Below are 17,991 nucleotides of genomic sequence, written 5' to 3' on the forward strand. Positions count from 1 at the left end.
ATATTTCAAATAAATTTGGATTATAAAAGTCTCTAACCATGGTTTTAAAAAAAATCATATACTGAACTTTACAATACGTGAGCAACAAAAGCCGTAAATATTTATAAAAATCAAAACTATATAATACCAAAATTGAAGCTTCTATTTATATTTAGGCTGCGTTTAGATATTGAACTGAACTGAGCTTAATTCTTTTATGAATAGTAGTGAGTTGAGTTAATGGAATGAGTTATGTGGAGCCTATCTAAAATGAATTTAAATGTGTTTGGATGTTAAGATGAGTTTAAAGATATTTATGAAAATTTCAAAAAAATTGTGAATTTCACGTATAAAGAAGTGTTGAGTTGAAAAACCCATTTATAAAGATATTTTGAGTTGAGACGAGTTTAATAATTTGAGAGTTAGATGTTTGTATATTAAACTCAGTTTAAAATTAGATTGAACTTAGTCAATCTCAATTGAGTTTAACAACCAAACGAAACCTAAAGTTTGGCGAACTAGATTTATCAATAACAAAGATTCTATAAAGTTATGAAGTAGTTAAAAAGGATAAAATAATATATGTTCCAAAATTAGCTAAACCATTTGCCATTCCATTGCCTATTCTATGTATGCATTGAATATCATAATTTAGAAAATTTTCAAAGATCCTCATACCTATAGCGAGGACTTTTCTTATTTTTATACCAATTAGCTACTAGCAAAGCATCTGATCGAGCAATAACATCATAAAACTCAGTGGATAATGTAAAGAGAGGCCAGCTTTAGTTGTTCATCTAACCTACCGACGACTTTCTACGTTTGAAAGAATATGTCCAACATTCAGAATTAATAAAATCTATGGATTTTCATCCAACTAAGACACAATATTAAACAAACAGAAGAATTCTTTGCTCTTGTTCATTACGAGAATGTAACTAAACTATGCTGCTAAAGGTTGATACGTTCTACTGCTATCTTAGGGCCTTCGCAACTCCGCTTTCTAATTCTTGTAGAACCAGTGGTTTCTCAAACGGATTCCTCCTCCTTTTGTTGCACGCACACAAGACACGCACTTGAATAGTCGAGAATGCATTGAAAAAGGGTCTTGGAAGAGTTTGGGTAGCTGGATTTGATTGTGACCATGAACTGCTCTTTAGGGGTGTACAGGAACCGCTTATGAACCTATCAAATTGACTGTCGGAGTACGGAATTGGCCGAAACAAACAAACTAGTCGGGGGGCAAGAAGAATTGAGGGAAAACCAATATCAAGCGGTTCGGCACTGGTTTGAACCCCTAAAAAACCGTTGAACCGGCCGATCCGGTTTATTTATATTTTTATTTAGAATATATGTATAAAAAAGGGCACCGTTTCACTTAAATGATTGAAAACGGCATAGTTTTAAGGCTTGAAAGTTAAAAGAATATAATAGAACGGCACCGTTTAAAGCCAAACGATGCCGTTTCAAAATGAATTAATAACCCCCCCTCTTCATCTTCCTCACGTTGTCTTCTTCTTCTCTACAACTTTCTTATTCTTCCATGGTAAACGACGGCACGACATTTCTTTCTTCTTCCTCAGTTCCTCTCATTTCACAGAAGACTCCGACGATAGACTGAAAACTGCACCGACGCACATCGAGACCGATATAATCAGTTTTCTCTCCCCAACCCACGGTTTCGACCGGTTCAATATACTCATGGCAGATGTCGGTAGTATCTCGGTTTAGCGCCGAAGCCGACGTCAAACCCATTGGTGTACAACCCTATTGCTCTTGAAGTTGTGATTTTGTAAACCTGCATGGCAAGAATAAGGGCTAATTTTGTGTGTAACCAAACCATTTTATCTCATCTCATATTTTATAATCATTAAAATTTTTTTAATTTTTCACATAAAATATAATAAATAATACAAAATTTTCAAATTTTAAAATAAAAATAATATTATAATAATATTTTATTTAATTTTTAACAAAAACATCTTATTTAAATTGTATAACTAAACAAGATCATCGTGGTGTAGTTTAAAAGGATGATGAACTGTTTCCCTTGCTTATTAATTGCAAGCGGTGTCACTTTCCAACTTACTAGTTACCAAAAATTTGTCGTATTCTTAAATAAATCGGCCACTGGACTATGGGTAATAAGTAGCTGTTTTTAACTGCAGGCCATTTTAGTTATAATTTGGATACTCGTGAACATGCCAAGTTGAAATTTCAGGATTCTCACCGGGATTTCACGAAATTGGGTCTCTCCGAGAAGTGAAAAACAGCATGGCCTACAAATAGTCCAGCAGATCAAAGCCTAAGGCAAATGCAAATTTGGTATTAAAGCAATCACATTACATAGAGTTGACCCCATAAGTGTTTTCTTTTTATCTTCATGCGTGAAATAAAAAATACGCTTTAATCTATTGACTTAACAACGACGGGAAAAACAGTTTTAACTTGAGTGATCATTTTCCCATCTGCATTCCTTAATAAAACCTTGTACTCTACGTAGTTGTGAAGAAATCTTGAAAATCCGAAGATTGGCCATGGACGTAAATGATTTGAGGTCGGTTGGGCTAATGGAAGTGCAAGCCCAATCCCCACAATGCCAAAAGAAATGGATCGCTTCTAACAATATTCTTAAAGTACATTTTTATATATTTTATAAGAATCCAAATTCTCATCTCAATTTTGTTGTAAGTATAATCGTGAAATGTATAAATATTATATAATAGTTTTGAAAAAGAATAGGGTCTATTATATAAAATATTAATAATTAATTTTTATATAAATTCTGTATTTATTCAAATTTTTTAATGTAATTGCATGACATTTGTACACTCACGATTGTAACTATCATTTTTCTATCAGTTATATTGATGTACTCTTTTTTCTCATTAAGAAGAAAAGAAAAAAAGATATTTAAATGTTCAACAATACAGCCACAAAAAAAGAAAGTTGAAGTAAAGAAAATAGGGTCGATCCGGTATAACTATTGGAAATAAACTAATAATGCAGCCCATTGATTAATGTTGTCACCAATTGATTGAGCACCTTAAACCCATTTGGTACCTATAGGGCTATACAAAATATCTGGTAACAGAATGGGCTCAAAGATTCCGAATCGACCCAACACAAAATAACTAACTTATATGAAAATTAAACGGAAGTTGAAATTTCTGTAACCGCTATTAAAAAATGGTTCGAAATTGAGTAATTACCAAATTTCCGTTTTTGAACTACAACCATGAATCACCATTGCGCCTAACGTTGTCATTTGGTAATTCACCAAGGCAACGTCTTTGAGTTTCTAGACTTTGGCTTTTCACAGCAACTCAAAAATTCCAAGTTTTTCTTCTATTCGTCACCTCTCTCTCACTCTCTATCCTTTTGCACAATAAGCAATAATCCTCTCTCTTACTCTTTATTCTCTTTTTTTCTTATCCCCATTGCAAATTTTTCTTTGGATATCACGTGGTGGGTCTTGGATTTTGGGTTGTATGGTTACACTGTGTGTGATGGGTGTCCTTTTACTTGGTCTGAATTCTCTACGAAAGCTTTTTTTGAACTTTGGGAGTTTCTCAAACTCTCAGCTACTTTTGGAGTCATGCTTTGGTATCTCTCTATTAATTTAGACTTTATTTTTGTACTTCCTTCGATATCCGTTCATTTAATTTGGTTGATTCAGGCTTATGAGCTCATGTTCTTTTCAATTTTGTAGTTTTGAGAATTGGTACTACAGAATATTAATTCTAATGACTAGATTCTTGCAAAATGCTACTCTTCTTGTGGATGTCTTGTCGGTTTGGTATGTACGAGATTCTCTTATCATTCTTTCATCTCTTTTTTTATCAAATATCTACAATTCTCCTTTCCTATAAAGCACAATTTAATTTTGCAACTCCCTGTCCTCTTTACTTGTTTGGATTCTATTTAATTTCAAATCTAAGTCATGCAAAGATGGGAGGATGCACTCGAGAGTTACTGTGGAGGCAAAACTACTGGTTGAGTCAGCCCGAAAAACCGATAATTCCGTAGCCCAAATCGGTTTAGGTAATCAGTTCTTCGAAAATTTTCTGCCCAAAAATCCCTTGCATCCGATCGGGTCGGGTTGCTTGAACAGCCCACCGTGCCTGACTGCTCTTCCAAATTTCCAAAGGCCCACTAATCTTAAGTATGGCCTTTAGTTTCATTACAAGACTTTACTTGGGTTGTAGGCCACATGCCTGGTTTTTTTTTTTTCCTCTCTCTCTATTAATATTTATTTTTTATTATAATTTATGTATTAATATTTATTTTTTTAATATATTTTAAAGATAAAAATATATTATATAACAGGGCAAAATTAAAAATTATAACTTAACAAAGGACCAAAGGACCTACTAGTGGGCCCTTCCTTGCCAGCGTGGCAGTCGGCGGCACGGGCACTAATCGTCCATTAAATTCCATCGTTGGATCCGTCAACACCGTCTCCTTTTATCATACGCCTTTCCGCACTAGAATATCCCACCCAGTGATAGTTTGGTAAATTCACTCTCTTAACTACAGAGTAATATTTACACGCAGGTCTCTCCGATTCAACACCGAAACACCCCACTCCTCCCCGCTCTCCCTCCCTCCCGCTCCCGTTATTCGATCTGTACGGCTTGTGAATTTCGATCCCTGATTTCCTGGTTCCGATCGAAGCTACTGTATTATCAAATCCGCAAAAGATGGTGAGCTTTTCTATTCGATTTCATTTCTCAAACGCGTTTGCATTTCATTGTAGCTTAGATCTGGCACAAATTCTATTCGATTTGATTGTAATTTCTGATCTAGTAGTTGGTTAGATAGAATGAAATGGGTTTGATATTAATTGATTCGAACGTGAGACGTAGAATTATTCGAGCTACATTTTCTACGAGAGATCTGGTGTTTGGCTGATAACTGACTCGTTTTTTTGTCTGGTTGTGTTATTTGTGTTTGTGCAGCCTCTCAGACTGGAAATCAAGGTAACTTGAAATTAGATCTCAAGTCCCCTGCTATTTTTTCGTAACAACCCCCCCCCCCCCCCCCCCCCCCCCCACACACACACACACACACACAAAAAAACCAGCGGCGGGAATTTAGGCTTTCTATTTTGTTACTGAGAAAAAAAATGTCATTCTAATGTATTAAAGGGTTCGTATAAACCAGGCAGGATGTGAATTTGAACCTGTTAATTGTCTGAGTAACGGTCTCTTCTTGTTAATCTTTGTATCAGAGAAAGCTTGCTCAAAGATCAGAAAGAGTAAAGTCTGCAGATCTGCATCCCACAGAACCATGGTAAACTTAAGATTTTATGTTATTCTTATTATTCACATTATTTTATACAAAAATTAGTACTATTTCTTTTATAGTTAACATAGCTAGTGGTAGAGCAATGCTATATACAAGTTCCTGAGTTGTGGTTCCCATTGTCAAATTGTTTTCCAAAGCACTCTATGGGAAAAATTTAGTTAGGAATAACGCATTTTCCATGCAAAACCATGACTTTACAACTATGTAATTTGAAAATGTAAGTTTTATCGTGAGAATTTAAGGGTAATGTACTGAAGTCTGACGCATGTAAATTTGGTTCAGGATTCTTGCGAGTTTGTATTCAGGAACCGTGTGTATCTGGAACTACCAATCACAGGTATGGTATTGTTTTGACAGACAGTAATGACCTGGGAAACAACTTTTTCTCTTTTGGGCATTTTGTTGTTAATTGTAACAAGGTGAGATCTGTATGAAATCTTGAAAAAGTTGTACTGAACTTTTTTTTTTTAATTTTAATTTTTTATTTACGATCTTTAAATGGATCGCTATTGCTTCCTTAAAGCAGTATACACTCTTAAGTAGTCAAACGTGTTCTCCCTCTCCCTTAACTCTCAGACAGATGGACACACAGAGACACAGCCTTCCCCCAGGAGTGTACATCACGTGTGACTTGTTAAGGGGACAGAACACTAACAGATCCTGAGGGAATCCTCAGTGGATGGAAAGAAATTTTGCGGAGAATACCTTTCTAGTGACCACATTTTTCAAGCAACCCCCCACCCCCAAAACCAAAAAAACCACCTGGCCCCCAAGAAAATTTCTTGTATTTTCAAGTGGATTGAAATGGCAGGAACCTTTTTGACTGAGTCATGATTTTTCTTTGTCAAAATCCATTATAGAAGCATCTCTCTCATTGTGCCACACATAAATCCCGAACTTATGGAAGGTACTGCTTTTTCTTTGGGGGAAAAAGGACAGACATAATTAGTGATTCACTGTCCTAAGGGCGTCACACCACATGATTCGTGTATGGTGTAGATTTCAATTCTTATAGTTTGTGAATTCTATGTTCGCAATTCACTAATAAGATCCCTTGGTAGCGTCTTTCCATGTTGACTTGATTTTCTTTCTTGCTTATGCACAATGCCTTGGAGGCTTCTCTCATGAACTTGGCGATGATGAAAATCCCAAATGCTTGTGCTGTGATGGTGTCATTTAATGTCTTAGTTCAGCTTTGATCCTCTTCATGCCTGTTCTGTGTCAAATATGTACGGCATTTCTCTCACTCTGTGTGAGCATGTATTTATATGCACATGCATGCGCACATGTGCGTGCATGCCCACACACGTGTCCATTTGTTTGTGTGCCTTGAATCATTTGGCTCAGTGATCTGATCAGGGAGGATAGGATGCTGTGGGTTAATGATAATAAGTCCAGATTCTCTGTGAATTCCTATTATAAGGTTTTAAATAGTTATCGTAGTAATACATACCCCTGGAAATGCATTTGGAAAGCTAGAGTGCCCAGTAAAGTTGCATTTTTCTGCTGGTTGGTGTCGCTGGAGAAGGTTTTAACTATTGATAATTTGAGGAAAAGGGGTTTATATGTGATGGATTGGTGCTTCATGTGTAAAAAAGATGGTGAATCTGTTAGCCACCTGTTTCTTCATTGTGAAATGGTAACTATTTTGTGGAATGAGTTATTCGCAAGGGTAGGCATTGCTTGGGTGATGCCTTTTCATGTGGTGGATTTCCTGGCTAGTTGGGAAGGTGCTGCAGGTTGTGGAGGCAATAAATTTGAGTGGAGGATGATTCCTTCATGTTTGTTTTGGTGTTTATGGCTTGAGAGAAACGGGAGGTGTTTCCAAGATTGTGAACGCACTATGGGGGAATTTAGGGATTTTTTCTTTAGCACTTTAAATTTTTGGGTGAAAAATCTTGTGAGCGATATGAATATTTGTAATGCTGTTCTTTAATTTTTTTTTGCTTTAGTTTGTATTTAGGTGTATTCTCTTGTACACTTCCCATGTAATTGGGCTATGCCTGCCTATTTACTTGGAATAAAATTTCTTATTACCTATTAAAAAAAAAAATTCGGCTCAGCACACTTTCATGTTTTGATAGAATAATATTTGAACTTTAGGAGTAATCTGTATATATTTTTTTTCAGTAAAATCTTCGTTTACTTGTAATAAAAAACTGAACTAATATTTTGGGGTGTTTGTTGGGAACCCCACCCCTCCGCTTGTATCATGTTTTTAGTTTAATGCTATTGACTTGCTTAGGGGAAAAAAAAAAAAAAACTGAACTAATATGATTTCTACTTTCTGCTCATTCTATGTTTTAAATTCAGCACTTGGGAAGACACCGCGTGTGCCTACAATATAATCAACGATGTGATGCATTGAAGTCCTTTATGGTTTTATTTGGTATTTCATGGCTTATAGTAGTCATGTTTACTAATAAAAAGGACTGGTGTTATGTATTTCTATATTTAGAGTGCTTTGGAGATCTTTCTAGCCATTGATGTCTAACTTAAATCTCCCTGTATCAGACTATGGCAAAATCTTTTGAGGTTACAGAGCTACCAGGTATCTGAAATTACTTTTACTTTGAAGTCTAACCATCTTCTCTTGCTTAATGAGGTTATTGAGAAAATCATTTTGTTGCTTTATCTTTGTTGGTGTTATTTGAGTTAGGGTGCTAAAGCTATATCCCTATTTACAGTCAGGTCAGCCAAGTTTATAGCACGCAAGCAATGGGTTGTTGCTGGAGCTGATGACATGTTTATTCGTGTATACAATTACAACACAATGGATAAGGTAAAAGTATTTGAGGCGCACACAGATTACATTAGGTGTGTGGCTGTCCATCCTACCCTTCCATATGTGCTGTCATCATCTGATGATATGCTCATAAAGCTTTGGGATTGGGAAAAAGGGTGGGTCTGTACTCAGATTTTTGAGGGGCATTCCCATTACGTGATGCAAGTGACGTTTAATCCAAAAGACACCAATACATTTGCTAGTGCATCACTCGATCGCACCATAAAGGTATAATGGGATTTGTTGTTGGTGACCTTTTTCCTTGTAATTTCCCTCATCTGGTACAATTATGCTTATAATGATTTAGTTTTATTTTCTTTCTAGATTTGGAATCTTGGCTCCCCCGACCCAAATTTTACATTGGATGCCCATCAGAAAGGTGTTAATTGTGTTGATTACTTTACTGGTGGTGATAAACCTTATCTAATTACTGGTTCTGATGATCACACTGCTAAGGTCTGTCACAGTGTCACTTGTTCCTTTTTCTTTTTTTGGGCCAAGAAACTTTTGGTTAAACTATGTACGATGATCTGGAACATTTATGGCTGGAAATTTTTTTATGAAAGCAGGTGTGGGATTATCAGACCAAAAGCTGTGTCCAGACACTAGACGGCCACACGCACAATGTCTCCGCAGTATGCTTTCATCCTGACCTTCCTATAATAATAACTGGTTCTGAAGACGGAACAGTTCGTATATGGCATTCCACAACTTATAGGTACCATGTTTTGTGCTAAACTTTCTTGAGTTTTTCCCTGAGATGGGTTTGGCTAGTGAACCTTTTTTCCCTGCCCTCTTTTCCCTGGTAGAATTTTCTTTTTTGGCTGTGAATCAGTTTGTTTTCTGCATAACAGTTTCATTCATGCAATGATGAATGATTTCAAATTAACTAGTGTTCATGAACGAGTTTTTACTTCGGTGTCGTATTGAAACAATGTTCGGCGTTTTATTTTTTAGTATTTTTATCCTATCCTCCCTTCCTTCTTTTATGCCTTATGGGTTCCTAGATGTCCTTGTCAAACTATATTCCGTTAGGAAGAAGGTCCAGGGAATTGCAAGTGCTTTAGGTGGTGGATGATACATCTTCTCCACGACTTGTAACCTTGCTTATGGAAACATGAGAACCAATCATTTTGGTCTGGTTAAAATAACCTAATGAATGTGGACGTCCTTAATATTTATATAATAAATTTTCTAGATAGATGTTTCCCTGGTTTGCATCCCATGTATCTGGGTAGTGCCTTTTGGGTTTTTGATTGAAATTTTTTACATATAAAAAAAATTACTTGATAATGGTTCAATTGGGCTGGAGTTTCAAATTTGAATCGACACCAGGATTGACACAATGTTGAAACTTATACATTTACATAGCCCTTTTCTATCTTCTCCTTTTTCATCTCTTTTTGCATAATTTATTTTTTCCTTTTTTCCTTGGGAAATCCTACTAATATATAACTGAATTTATATATTTTGTCCAACCCTTAACGTTCAGACATTTAATCAATTTCATCTACTTACAGGCTTGAAAACACATTGAATTATGGTCTTGAAAGAGTTTGGGCTATTGGATATATGAAAGGTTCTCGTCGGTAAGTTTCTTGATGAGGTTTTTCTCTTAATTGAATATCATCATCGTTACTCCTGTAAGCTTGAAGTACTTTGCGGATGTATTTTCATTATTGGATATTGTAAATGTATTGAGTTGGTTCAGATCATCTTATGGGGCACTTTAATTTATGAAGTTTGCTTATTTGCTTAGACAGTGTGGGAATCATCATTTAAATTGTTTTTATGTCTATTGGCACGTCTCTTCTTGAGTTGTATATCTTCATGAATTGAAATTCTTCGTATAAGGTGAAGTTTTGGGAAATTTGGCCCATGTATTATTGTTTTGAAGTTGTTTTATATCTTTCAAATCTTGACCACCATGTTCTTGTTATTCTTCACACTAAAATCTACAAAACTGTTGTTTGTCTGTCCAGGGTTGTGATAGGTTATGATGAAGGAACCATTATGGTGAAACTTGGTCGAGAAGAACCTGTTGCTAGTATGGACAACAGTGGAAAAATCATTTGGGCTAAGCATAATGAAATTCAAACTGTGAACATTAAGAGTGTGGGAGCAGATTTGGAGGTATGAATTCAATTAACAAGACCCTTAGGACATGTTTGGTTTGCGGAATAGGCTCCTGTGGGATAGATATTCCATAGTTTTTTTTACAAGGAATAGGTACCACATAGGAAATAACCATTCCTCAAAATGAGGAATTCATATTCCTCTGAGAGGAATAGCTATTACTGGGGGGCAATCAATTTAGTTTTTCGAAAATTCTTTTATTTCTCTAAATTAAAATTATATATATAATTTCTATGGTGGCCGGCCACCCAACCCTTATTGCCGTGGATGGTTCAAATCCCAGTCCATTGGTGGTCCGACCACCCCCGGCATTTTGTGAGGTGGCCCACTGCTGGCCACCCTCACAATATTAATCAAATTTCTTTTTCCTTTTCTTTTACATTTTTTTATTATTTTAAGGTTGAAAATAAAAATAATCGTTTTTGTTTTAGGAAAAAATTGTGGGACTTGAATATTTTATGAATTTTGATAAATTCCAACGAGACCTTTATTTGTTGTTTCCACGAAAGAATTTGAATCCTTTTAGGAATGGGAATAGCCGTTTTGAAAATCCAAAGTACCCTTAGTTTGTTGCATGACAGGACACCTGGAAATAAATGTTATTTTTGGTGGCCATGTAACTTCTGCTTGCTTTGATTTTTAGGTTGCTGATGGAGAAAGACTGCCTTTGGCTGTAAAGGAACTGGGAACTTGTGACCTTTATCCACAGGTTATATGGCATCCTACTGGTCTGCTTTTGAGTTTTCTGTGATTTCATTACTATCTTAGTGTGGTTTTCATTTCTTCTGCTTCTACCATGTAATTATTGTGATGATAAAGAGATGTATATTTGTAAGTAACGTGTACTGTACTTGGTGTAGAAAGAAAACTGTTGTTTAATGCGTGTGGATTATAAGATATGATGTGAAGAATTTGCTCCTGAAATTCTTCTCAATTTTCTTATGAATTGTTTTTGTGTATCTATTTGTAAGTTCTACTGACTTTACTTTTTACTGTTTATTATTTTCAGAACTTGAAGCACAACCCCAATGGGAGGTTTGTAGTTGTTTGCGGAGATGGTGAGTACATTATCTATACAGCTTTGGCATGGAGAAACAGATCATTCGGTTCGGCTTTGGAATTTGCTTGGTCGTCAGATGGAGAATATGCTGCGAGAGAAAGCACATCAAAGATAAAGATTTTCAGTAAAAATTTCCAGGTTTGTCAATATGTCCAATAAAGAGTTTGAAGATAACCGTTAATTTATTGTCACTAATGTTGGCAGCTGATTTTCAGTTTCATTTCCTCAAACACATTATGATGGTTGGATGATTGACAGTTGTAACATATATTTCCAATTTGAGTAATAATATCTTATCTTCATATTAGGGAAGGGGCATAGAAATCTCCCGATGTGGATGACTGGGTTTTGAATTTGTCTCATTTATCAGTATCATGTGCTAATTATGAATATTGGTTCCATTTCATTGGCCAACTTAATGAATATCAATCTTAAGTGATCTTGTGTTGAGTTTAATGGAGATTGTATGTATCAGGAGAAGAGGAGCGTGCGTCCAACCTTCTCGGCTGATCGTATTTATGGGGGAGCTTTATTGGCAATGTGCTCAAATGATTTTATTTGTTTCTATGATTGGGCTGAATGCAGGTTGATTAGAAGAATTGATGTTAATGTGAAAGTAAGTAACAACATATTATCATATCCCTTTTCAGTTGCCCTTTTTTTCATCTGTACTATTTTCTATGTTTCACTCTTTCATTTTAATCTCAGAACCTCTATTGGGCTGATAGTGGAGATTTGGTGGCAATTGCCAGTGATACATCATTCTACATCCTGAAGTACAGTGTAAGGATCTTTTTAATCTTGCCTTCCACTTAAAATTTTCTTTGTAGGAGACTAATTATTTTTTTTCTGCTTTTATGTGCCCACTCTCTTATGTGTGATTTAGTGCAATTTATTATGAACTTGATTTGATCTTCAATTGCAGAGGGACGTAGTTTCTTCTCATTTCGATAGTGGAAGACCTGTAGATGAGCAAGGTGTTGAGGATACCTTTGAACTTCTTCATGAAGTGAATGAACGTGTCAGAACTGGTATATGGGTTGGGGATTGTTTCATTTATAACAACTCCTCCTGGAGGCTCAATTACTGTGTTGGCGGTGAGGTATAGTCCATTTTTTGGCTGAAACTTGTCCACTATATCCAGATTTTCTCCATCCATGGATTTGAAAGGCCATCTTGATAATTACTCTTATTTATTTAGGTGACAACAATGTTTCATTTGGACCGGCCAATGTATTTGTTGGGTTATCTTGCGGGTCAAAGTCGGGTGTATCTAATTGACAAAGAGTTCAAGTAAGTAGGGTTTTGGTCGCTGTCAATGGAAGTCAATAGCCGTTTGGTTTATCTTTAACCTTTTATTGTATATTCTATTTGGTCATGCAGCGTTATTGGATACACATTACTTGTTAGCTTGATTGAGTATAAGACTCTTGTGATGCGTGGAGACCTAGAAAGGGCCAGTGAAGTGTTACCTTCAATTCCGAAGGAGCATCATAATAGGTATGTATAGAATTTGAATTGGCAAAATGAAGGCAATGGCATTTTAATTTTTCTTATTTACAAAATTTTATTTTTATTTTATACATTCGGCTGTTTGGACACTAGCGTTTCATTTATGGTCCAACCAGTTGGAAATGATTTGTTTCTAGGCATATTAGTGGCATCCCCTGTTGCTCTCACCTTATGTTTCTATTGGGTAGATGTTGGACGTCAGTGTCCTGTTCATTATAAAAGTATATCATTTACATGTCTATGATTTGTATGTTTTTTCAAGATGGGTGGTGACCATCTCTGCATATTGGATCTCTCTCGTCAGATCTTTTTGTACTAAAATTATTATGGAACTCTTTTACTGCTGATATATGTGAAATTTCAGGGATCGAAATGTTTTGTGGATCCTAAATAATGGTTTTCTTTTATTGATAGTGTGGCTCGTTTCTTGGAATCACGTGGAATGATTGAGGATGCTCTTGAAGTAGCTACAGACCCTGATTATAGATTCGAACTGGCCATACAGCTTGGAAGATTAGAGGTTGCAAAGGTAAATCTAAGTCATTTATGTTTAGAGGTTATAAGTAGCCTTGAGAACTATTGTCTACTCGAGCATTGGAACATTTTTAATTTTCTTTTGAAGAATAATATGTTCAATGATCAATTATTGCCCAAGTAATATTCATATGCTTTTTTGGCAGAGCATTGCCTCGGAAGTGCAGAGTGAGTCTAAATGGAAGCAATTGGGAGAATTGGCTATGTCCACTGGAAAGGTCTTGATCTGCATTATAATATTGCCAATATAAATTTCACTGCATTAGAAAAGAATCTTGGTTTCTTTTTCCTACTCTCCACATCTGTATGATAGGATACTGTGTCAAAAAATTGAACGCATGCTTGGATTTTCTTATTAAATGAACTGTTAACTTGTCTAGGGTTTATGTAATAATTTTTAAATTAAAAAGAGCTCATATCTCATTTAGCTCTAGGTATGGACAATTAAGACAGTAATCTAGGGTTGAAAATTGTTCAAAGCTTTCTGATTTAAACCTGACAAATGTGGGTCAAAATTTTCTTATGCTCCTAGCAGTCTCCTATTAGATGTTGGTGGTTTGATTCTTACCCTCTTGTCGCATGGAAAATGTTTACCGAGCCGCAATTCTCTAGAAATTTATCCTATTAAATGCTTGTTTTTGTTTAGATTTTTCACATGATTGACATTACTCTCTTATTGGAGTGTTGCAGTTAGAAATGGCTGAGGAATGTTTAAAGCATGCAATGGACTTGAGTGGTTTATTGCTGCTCTATTCTTCTTTAGGTGATGCTGAAGGGATATCACAACTTGCATCCCGTGCTAAAGAGCAGGGAAAGAACAATGTTGCGTTTATGTGCTTATTCATGTTGGGTAAATTGGAAGAGTGTCTTCAGCTGTTGTTGGAAAGGTATATTTTAATTATATTTTTTTATTCTTATAAAAAAAATTATATTTTTTTATTCTATACTTGAAGTGTGAGAATATAATTCTTGAAATAATATTTTTGCAGCAATCGGATACCTGAGGCTGCCTTGATGGCACGATCTTATCTTCCAAGCAAGGTCTCAGAGATAGTTGCAATTTGGAGGAAGGACCTCAATAAGGTTACTGTTTTTCACCTGTTCATTGTGCTTGGTTCAGATTTTGTAATAACAGGCCTTGGTCACCCAATATCAGTTATAAGGTTGTGATAACAAATACTGGCTATAGCCTATTGTAATTCAAAAGGCTGTGCTTAATCATGTACATATATTTGTATGGATCTATCCTTGTTTGATTGTGTAGATTGTTAAACGTAACTTTGTTTTTGTAGGTTAATCCAAAAGCTGCCGAATCTTTAGCTGACCCTGAGGAGTATCCTAATTTGTTTGAGGATTGGCAAGTTGCTCTTTCTGTAGAGTCCAGAGTTGCCGAGACGAGGTACTAAGCACTCATGCATTTACCAACCAACTTTTTGCTGGATAATGTTTTACTTCTTATCAAGCCTTTCTCCATGCATACTATCCAAATAGATAATATTTATTTATTTTAATAAGAGAGTTTGTATTAACTTTGTTTGTTTGACTGCTTTGTAGGGGTGTTCATCCTCCGGCACGTGAATATGTTGACTATGCTGATAGATCACACCACACACTTGTGGAGGCTTTCAGAACCATGCAAGTGGATGATGAGGAACCCCTTGAAAATGGAGACTCAAATCATGAGGTAGACCATACCTATAGATTTCTAGTGGAAAATGTCTTTTATTTATTTAATGCAAATAGGTCCATAATTTTATGTGGGCAACATTTTAGAGATGTCTGGTATGTACAGCGTTTTTCTGTGTCAAATTCTTTGATGTGCTTGTATCAATCTGATTTCTTTTTTTTTTTCATGATCACGTGAACTTATGTTATGGGTTGCAGAATGGAGAGGAACAGAATGCAGAGGAACACAATGGTGAAGAAGAAAGCCAAGAGGAGGTCATCGTAGTGGATGCTGATTCAACAGATGGTGCGGTACTCGTTAACGGTAACGAGGCTGAAGAAGAGTGGGGTACGAATAATGAAGGAACCCCGTCCGCCTAAAAGCAATTGGTTGGGCCAGTATGAAAATCCAAATTTTGTATCTGGTGATTAATTGATTCTAAAGTGCCACTTCTAACTCCCATTTTCGCAACTTGCTTTTTTGTTTTCTCCTCGCACTTTATCTACTAGAACTAACCCTACAACTACTTATGATTGTAATTATCCGTCATTTTTGTTTTTGTTGTTTTGTCATTGGTATGCTTTATCTATAGGAACTATATTTTCAGCATTTGTATGCATCACATCTAGTATGCTACTGTATAGCAAATGACCAACTCCTGTCTGCTAGTTGTAGTAACATCAACATATGAATTTCTTTGCATTTGATTCTTAGAGCCATATAACTTCCGTAGGTTGTATTACATTCATTTGGCTAGTTGCTTCTCGTATCATATGGAATTTACATCTTAATGATCTGTTGGAGGTTTATTCGATTTCAATTTCTAGTTTAATCTTCAAAGAGTCCGTTGCTCTCCAATCTTTTGCTTATTACAAGTATGGACACAAAATTACAGATGTTTTTTCTTTTCTTCATTGCTTATGCGTGCGCACCAATTCATGTATAAATTGTTGATTTGTGTGTATAGATAATTTTTCTACTCTTCATTGCTAGGAACTTGATTTAGGTCCCCCCCACCCCCCACAAAAAAAAAGGAAAAAGAAAAAAATTTCTCTTGTTTTGCCTTATTTAACTTTTGAATATTTATTGATCTGTTTTTTTTTTTTTTTTTTTTTTTTTTTTTTTTTTTTTTTTTTAACATGAAAGTTTAGGTATTTATATCATGACTCGGTTCTTCCTTTCTGTTGGCAGTGCTTACGTCACACCAGTAGGTTCCCAGCTGTATGGATCTCTTACTTGAGGTGAGAAACGATGAGAGAAAATAAAAGGGAAATGTCAGATGTAATGAATAGATTCTTTTTTTTTTTTTTTTCTAGGCAAGATTAATATCATATTAATTAACGCAGAGAATAGTGTTATAAATACATGCCAGTGTTTAATCTATCCAGACATGCATAGATGCTAACCAGACATGCATGCGCCTGTTCATTAAACAGAAAGGAAGAAAAAAACAAAAACAAAAATGAAGAATCTCTACAATGGCTCAATAATCTGTAATTATAATCATTAGTTTTGGACTCTTTTGGAGAAAAGATTTTGCATATGGTATTTGGTAGAAGTCCGTGTGGTTTTTCACATAGCCATCGGGGTAAAAACTGATTTATTTTGGAGTGCCTCTGGACGCATATAAGCAATGTTTTTTTTATTTAATTCCCAAGTTTTTGGAAACGAATGCAATAATTGTTATTTGTGATTATATATTTTCATGGTATAAACAGACTTTCAGTGTTGAATGGAAATTAAATCATCTTTTGCGAAATTGACCAAATATTATTTCAAAAGGAGGTTCCTCTCTTAATCTGTCTAATTCCTCTCCTTTTCAATACCAGGTTTCCTGAAGGGGGGGTACATGTATGAGTGATTTATAGGGGACTGGTTGTTTCTCTTACCCGATGTTGTGGCTTTGTAGCACGTTGAATTTTGTCGTTGGGCACATGGTAAAAAAAGTTTCTTAGGTTCACTTGCTCTTTCAATTGTCCCCCCCTACCCTTCCTCTTTTTAGCTTATTCTGAGGTTTTGTCATGACTTCTTCTGTGCCTTTGTGGATGTAGAGAAGGTTGAATTAGTGATTATTACCCAGATTTTGTTTTATTTTTTACAATTCGGATTCTAGATATTCTTGGTTCCCTGGTTTGTCGAGGGGAATCTTCTTGCATTGTAAACGTGCCTTATAATAATCATTTCATATTTGTGAGCTTTATCAAATTGATGGACGTCTCAATAAATAAATAGAGATTCTTTAATAGCGATTCCACCAATTCGTTTTCTCATCCTTTTTTATTCCAAGGTGGTGATTGAGAGTTTTTCCATATGAATGCAAATGCTTCAATCTTTTGAGACGTCGAGAATCTGACTTTGATCGGGTATTAGCCTGAAACACTTGGTTGTGTAAGGTTATGCTGAACTAATGGATTATTTCTCCAACTCCAAAAGAGTTGGAATAATCTCATCCGTTCTCTCGTATAAAATTGGTGAGTTTGGTCCGGTATCAGTTTCATTCTTTTTAAAATCGGTCTAAATCAGTTCGGTTTTAGTTTTTCTTTTTCTAATATCGGATCAAATCGGCTCATATATATATTTTAATTTTTTATTTTGTATAAAATATGTTTATATGATTTTTATATATCATTATATATAAAATAATTTTGTATTTATATGATAAATTATTAATTAATATAACATTAAAATTTAAAATCCTATCTAAATAACTATATATTATCACTATAGTCTATGATATAATTATAATATATATTATAATATATTACAATATATTATCATTATATTATTATACATTATAATATATATAATATTATATATAATGTATATAAATATATAATATATCAAAAAAATCAGACCAAAATTAATAAAATCAAAAGTACCCGTTTATGAGTTATCATTGTGGTATTGGTTCCTTAAATATTAAAATTATATCTAAAATCAAATTGAAACGGATTGGTTATACTCTTAATAAAAAATTGAAGAAAATGTTTGAGGGATTTTGAAATAAAA

At 35.0% G+C, this 17,991-nt stretch overlaps 1 protein-coding gene across 5 annotated transcripts; it reads left to right on the plus strand.

Moving 5' to 3' along the window:
* Window positions 1-4,527: 4,527 nt before the first annotated feature.
* Window positions 4,528-17,225, plus strand: LOC122282649 (coatomer subunit beta'-2-like). 5 transcript variants are annotated; one of them, XM_043094598.1, is made up of 26 exons: window positions 4,528-4,685; window positions 4,941-4,961; window positions 5,213-5,274; window positions 5,572-5,626; window positions 7,804-7,840; window positions 7,977-8,302; window positions 8,399-8,530; window positions 8,644-8,792; window positions 9,595-9,663; window positions 10,057-10,207; window positions 10,854-10,919; window positions 11,220-11,408; window positions 11,746-11,886; window positions 11,979-12,053; window positions 12,196-12,372; window positions 12,472-12,563; window positions 12,654-12,770; window positions 13,197-13,311; window positions 13,463-13,534; window positions 14,007-14,203; window positions 14,306-14,399; window positions 14,609-14,715; window positions 14,871-15,000; window positions 15,201-15,330; window positions 16,134-16,223; window positions 16,812-17,225. In XM_043094598.1, exons 1-25 carry the CDS (start codon window positions 4,683-4,685, stop codon window positions 16,220-16,222), a joined length of 2,796 nt encoding a protein of 931 aa, XP_042950532.1. In that variant the 5' UTR covers window positions 4,528-4,682; the 3' UTR covers window position 16,223; window positions 16,812-17,225. The 5 variants fall into 5 exon arrangements, 4 of the variants coding, with proteins under 4 accessions (XP_042950532.1, XP_042950564.1, XP_042950542.1 ...); XM_043094630.1 differs by having other exon boundaries at window positions 16,174-16,223; XR_006230437.1 differs by having other exon boundaries at window positions 4,529-4,685; window positions 15,201-15,380; window positions 16,174-16,223.
* Window positions 17,226-17,991: the final 766 nt, after the last annotated feature.

The sequence above is a fragment of the Carya illinoinensis genome, chromosome 1 (assembly GCF_018687715.1).
Source record: "Carya illinoinensis cultivar Pawnee chromosome 1, C.illinoinensisPawnee_v1, whole genome shotgun sequence".
NCBI classification, from domain to species: domain Eukaryota; kingdom Viridiplantae; phylum Streptophyta; class Magnoliopsida; order Fagales; family Juglandaceae; genus Carya; species Carya illinoinensis.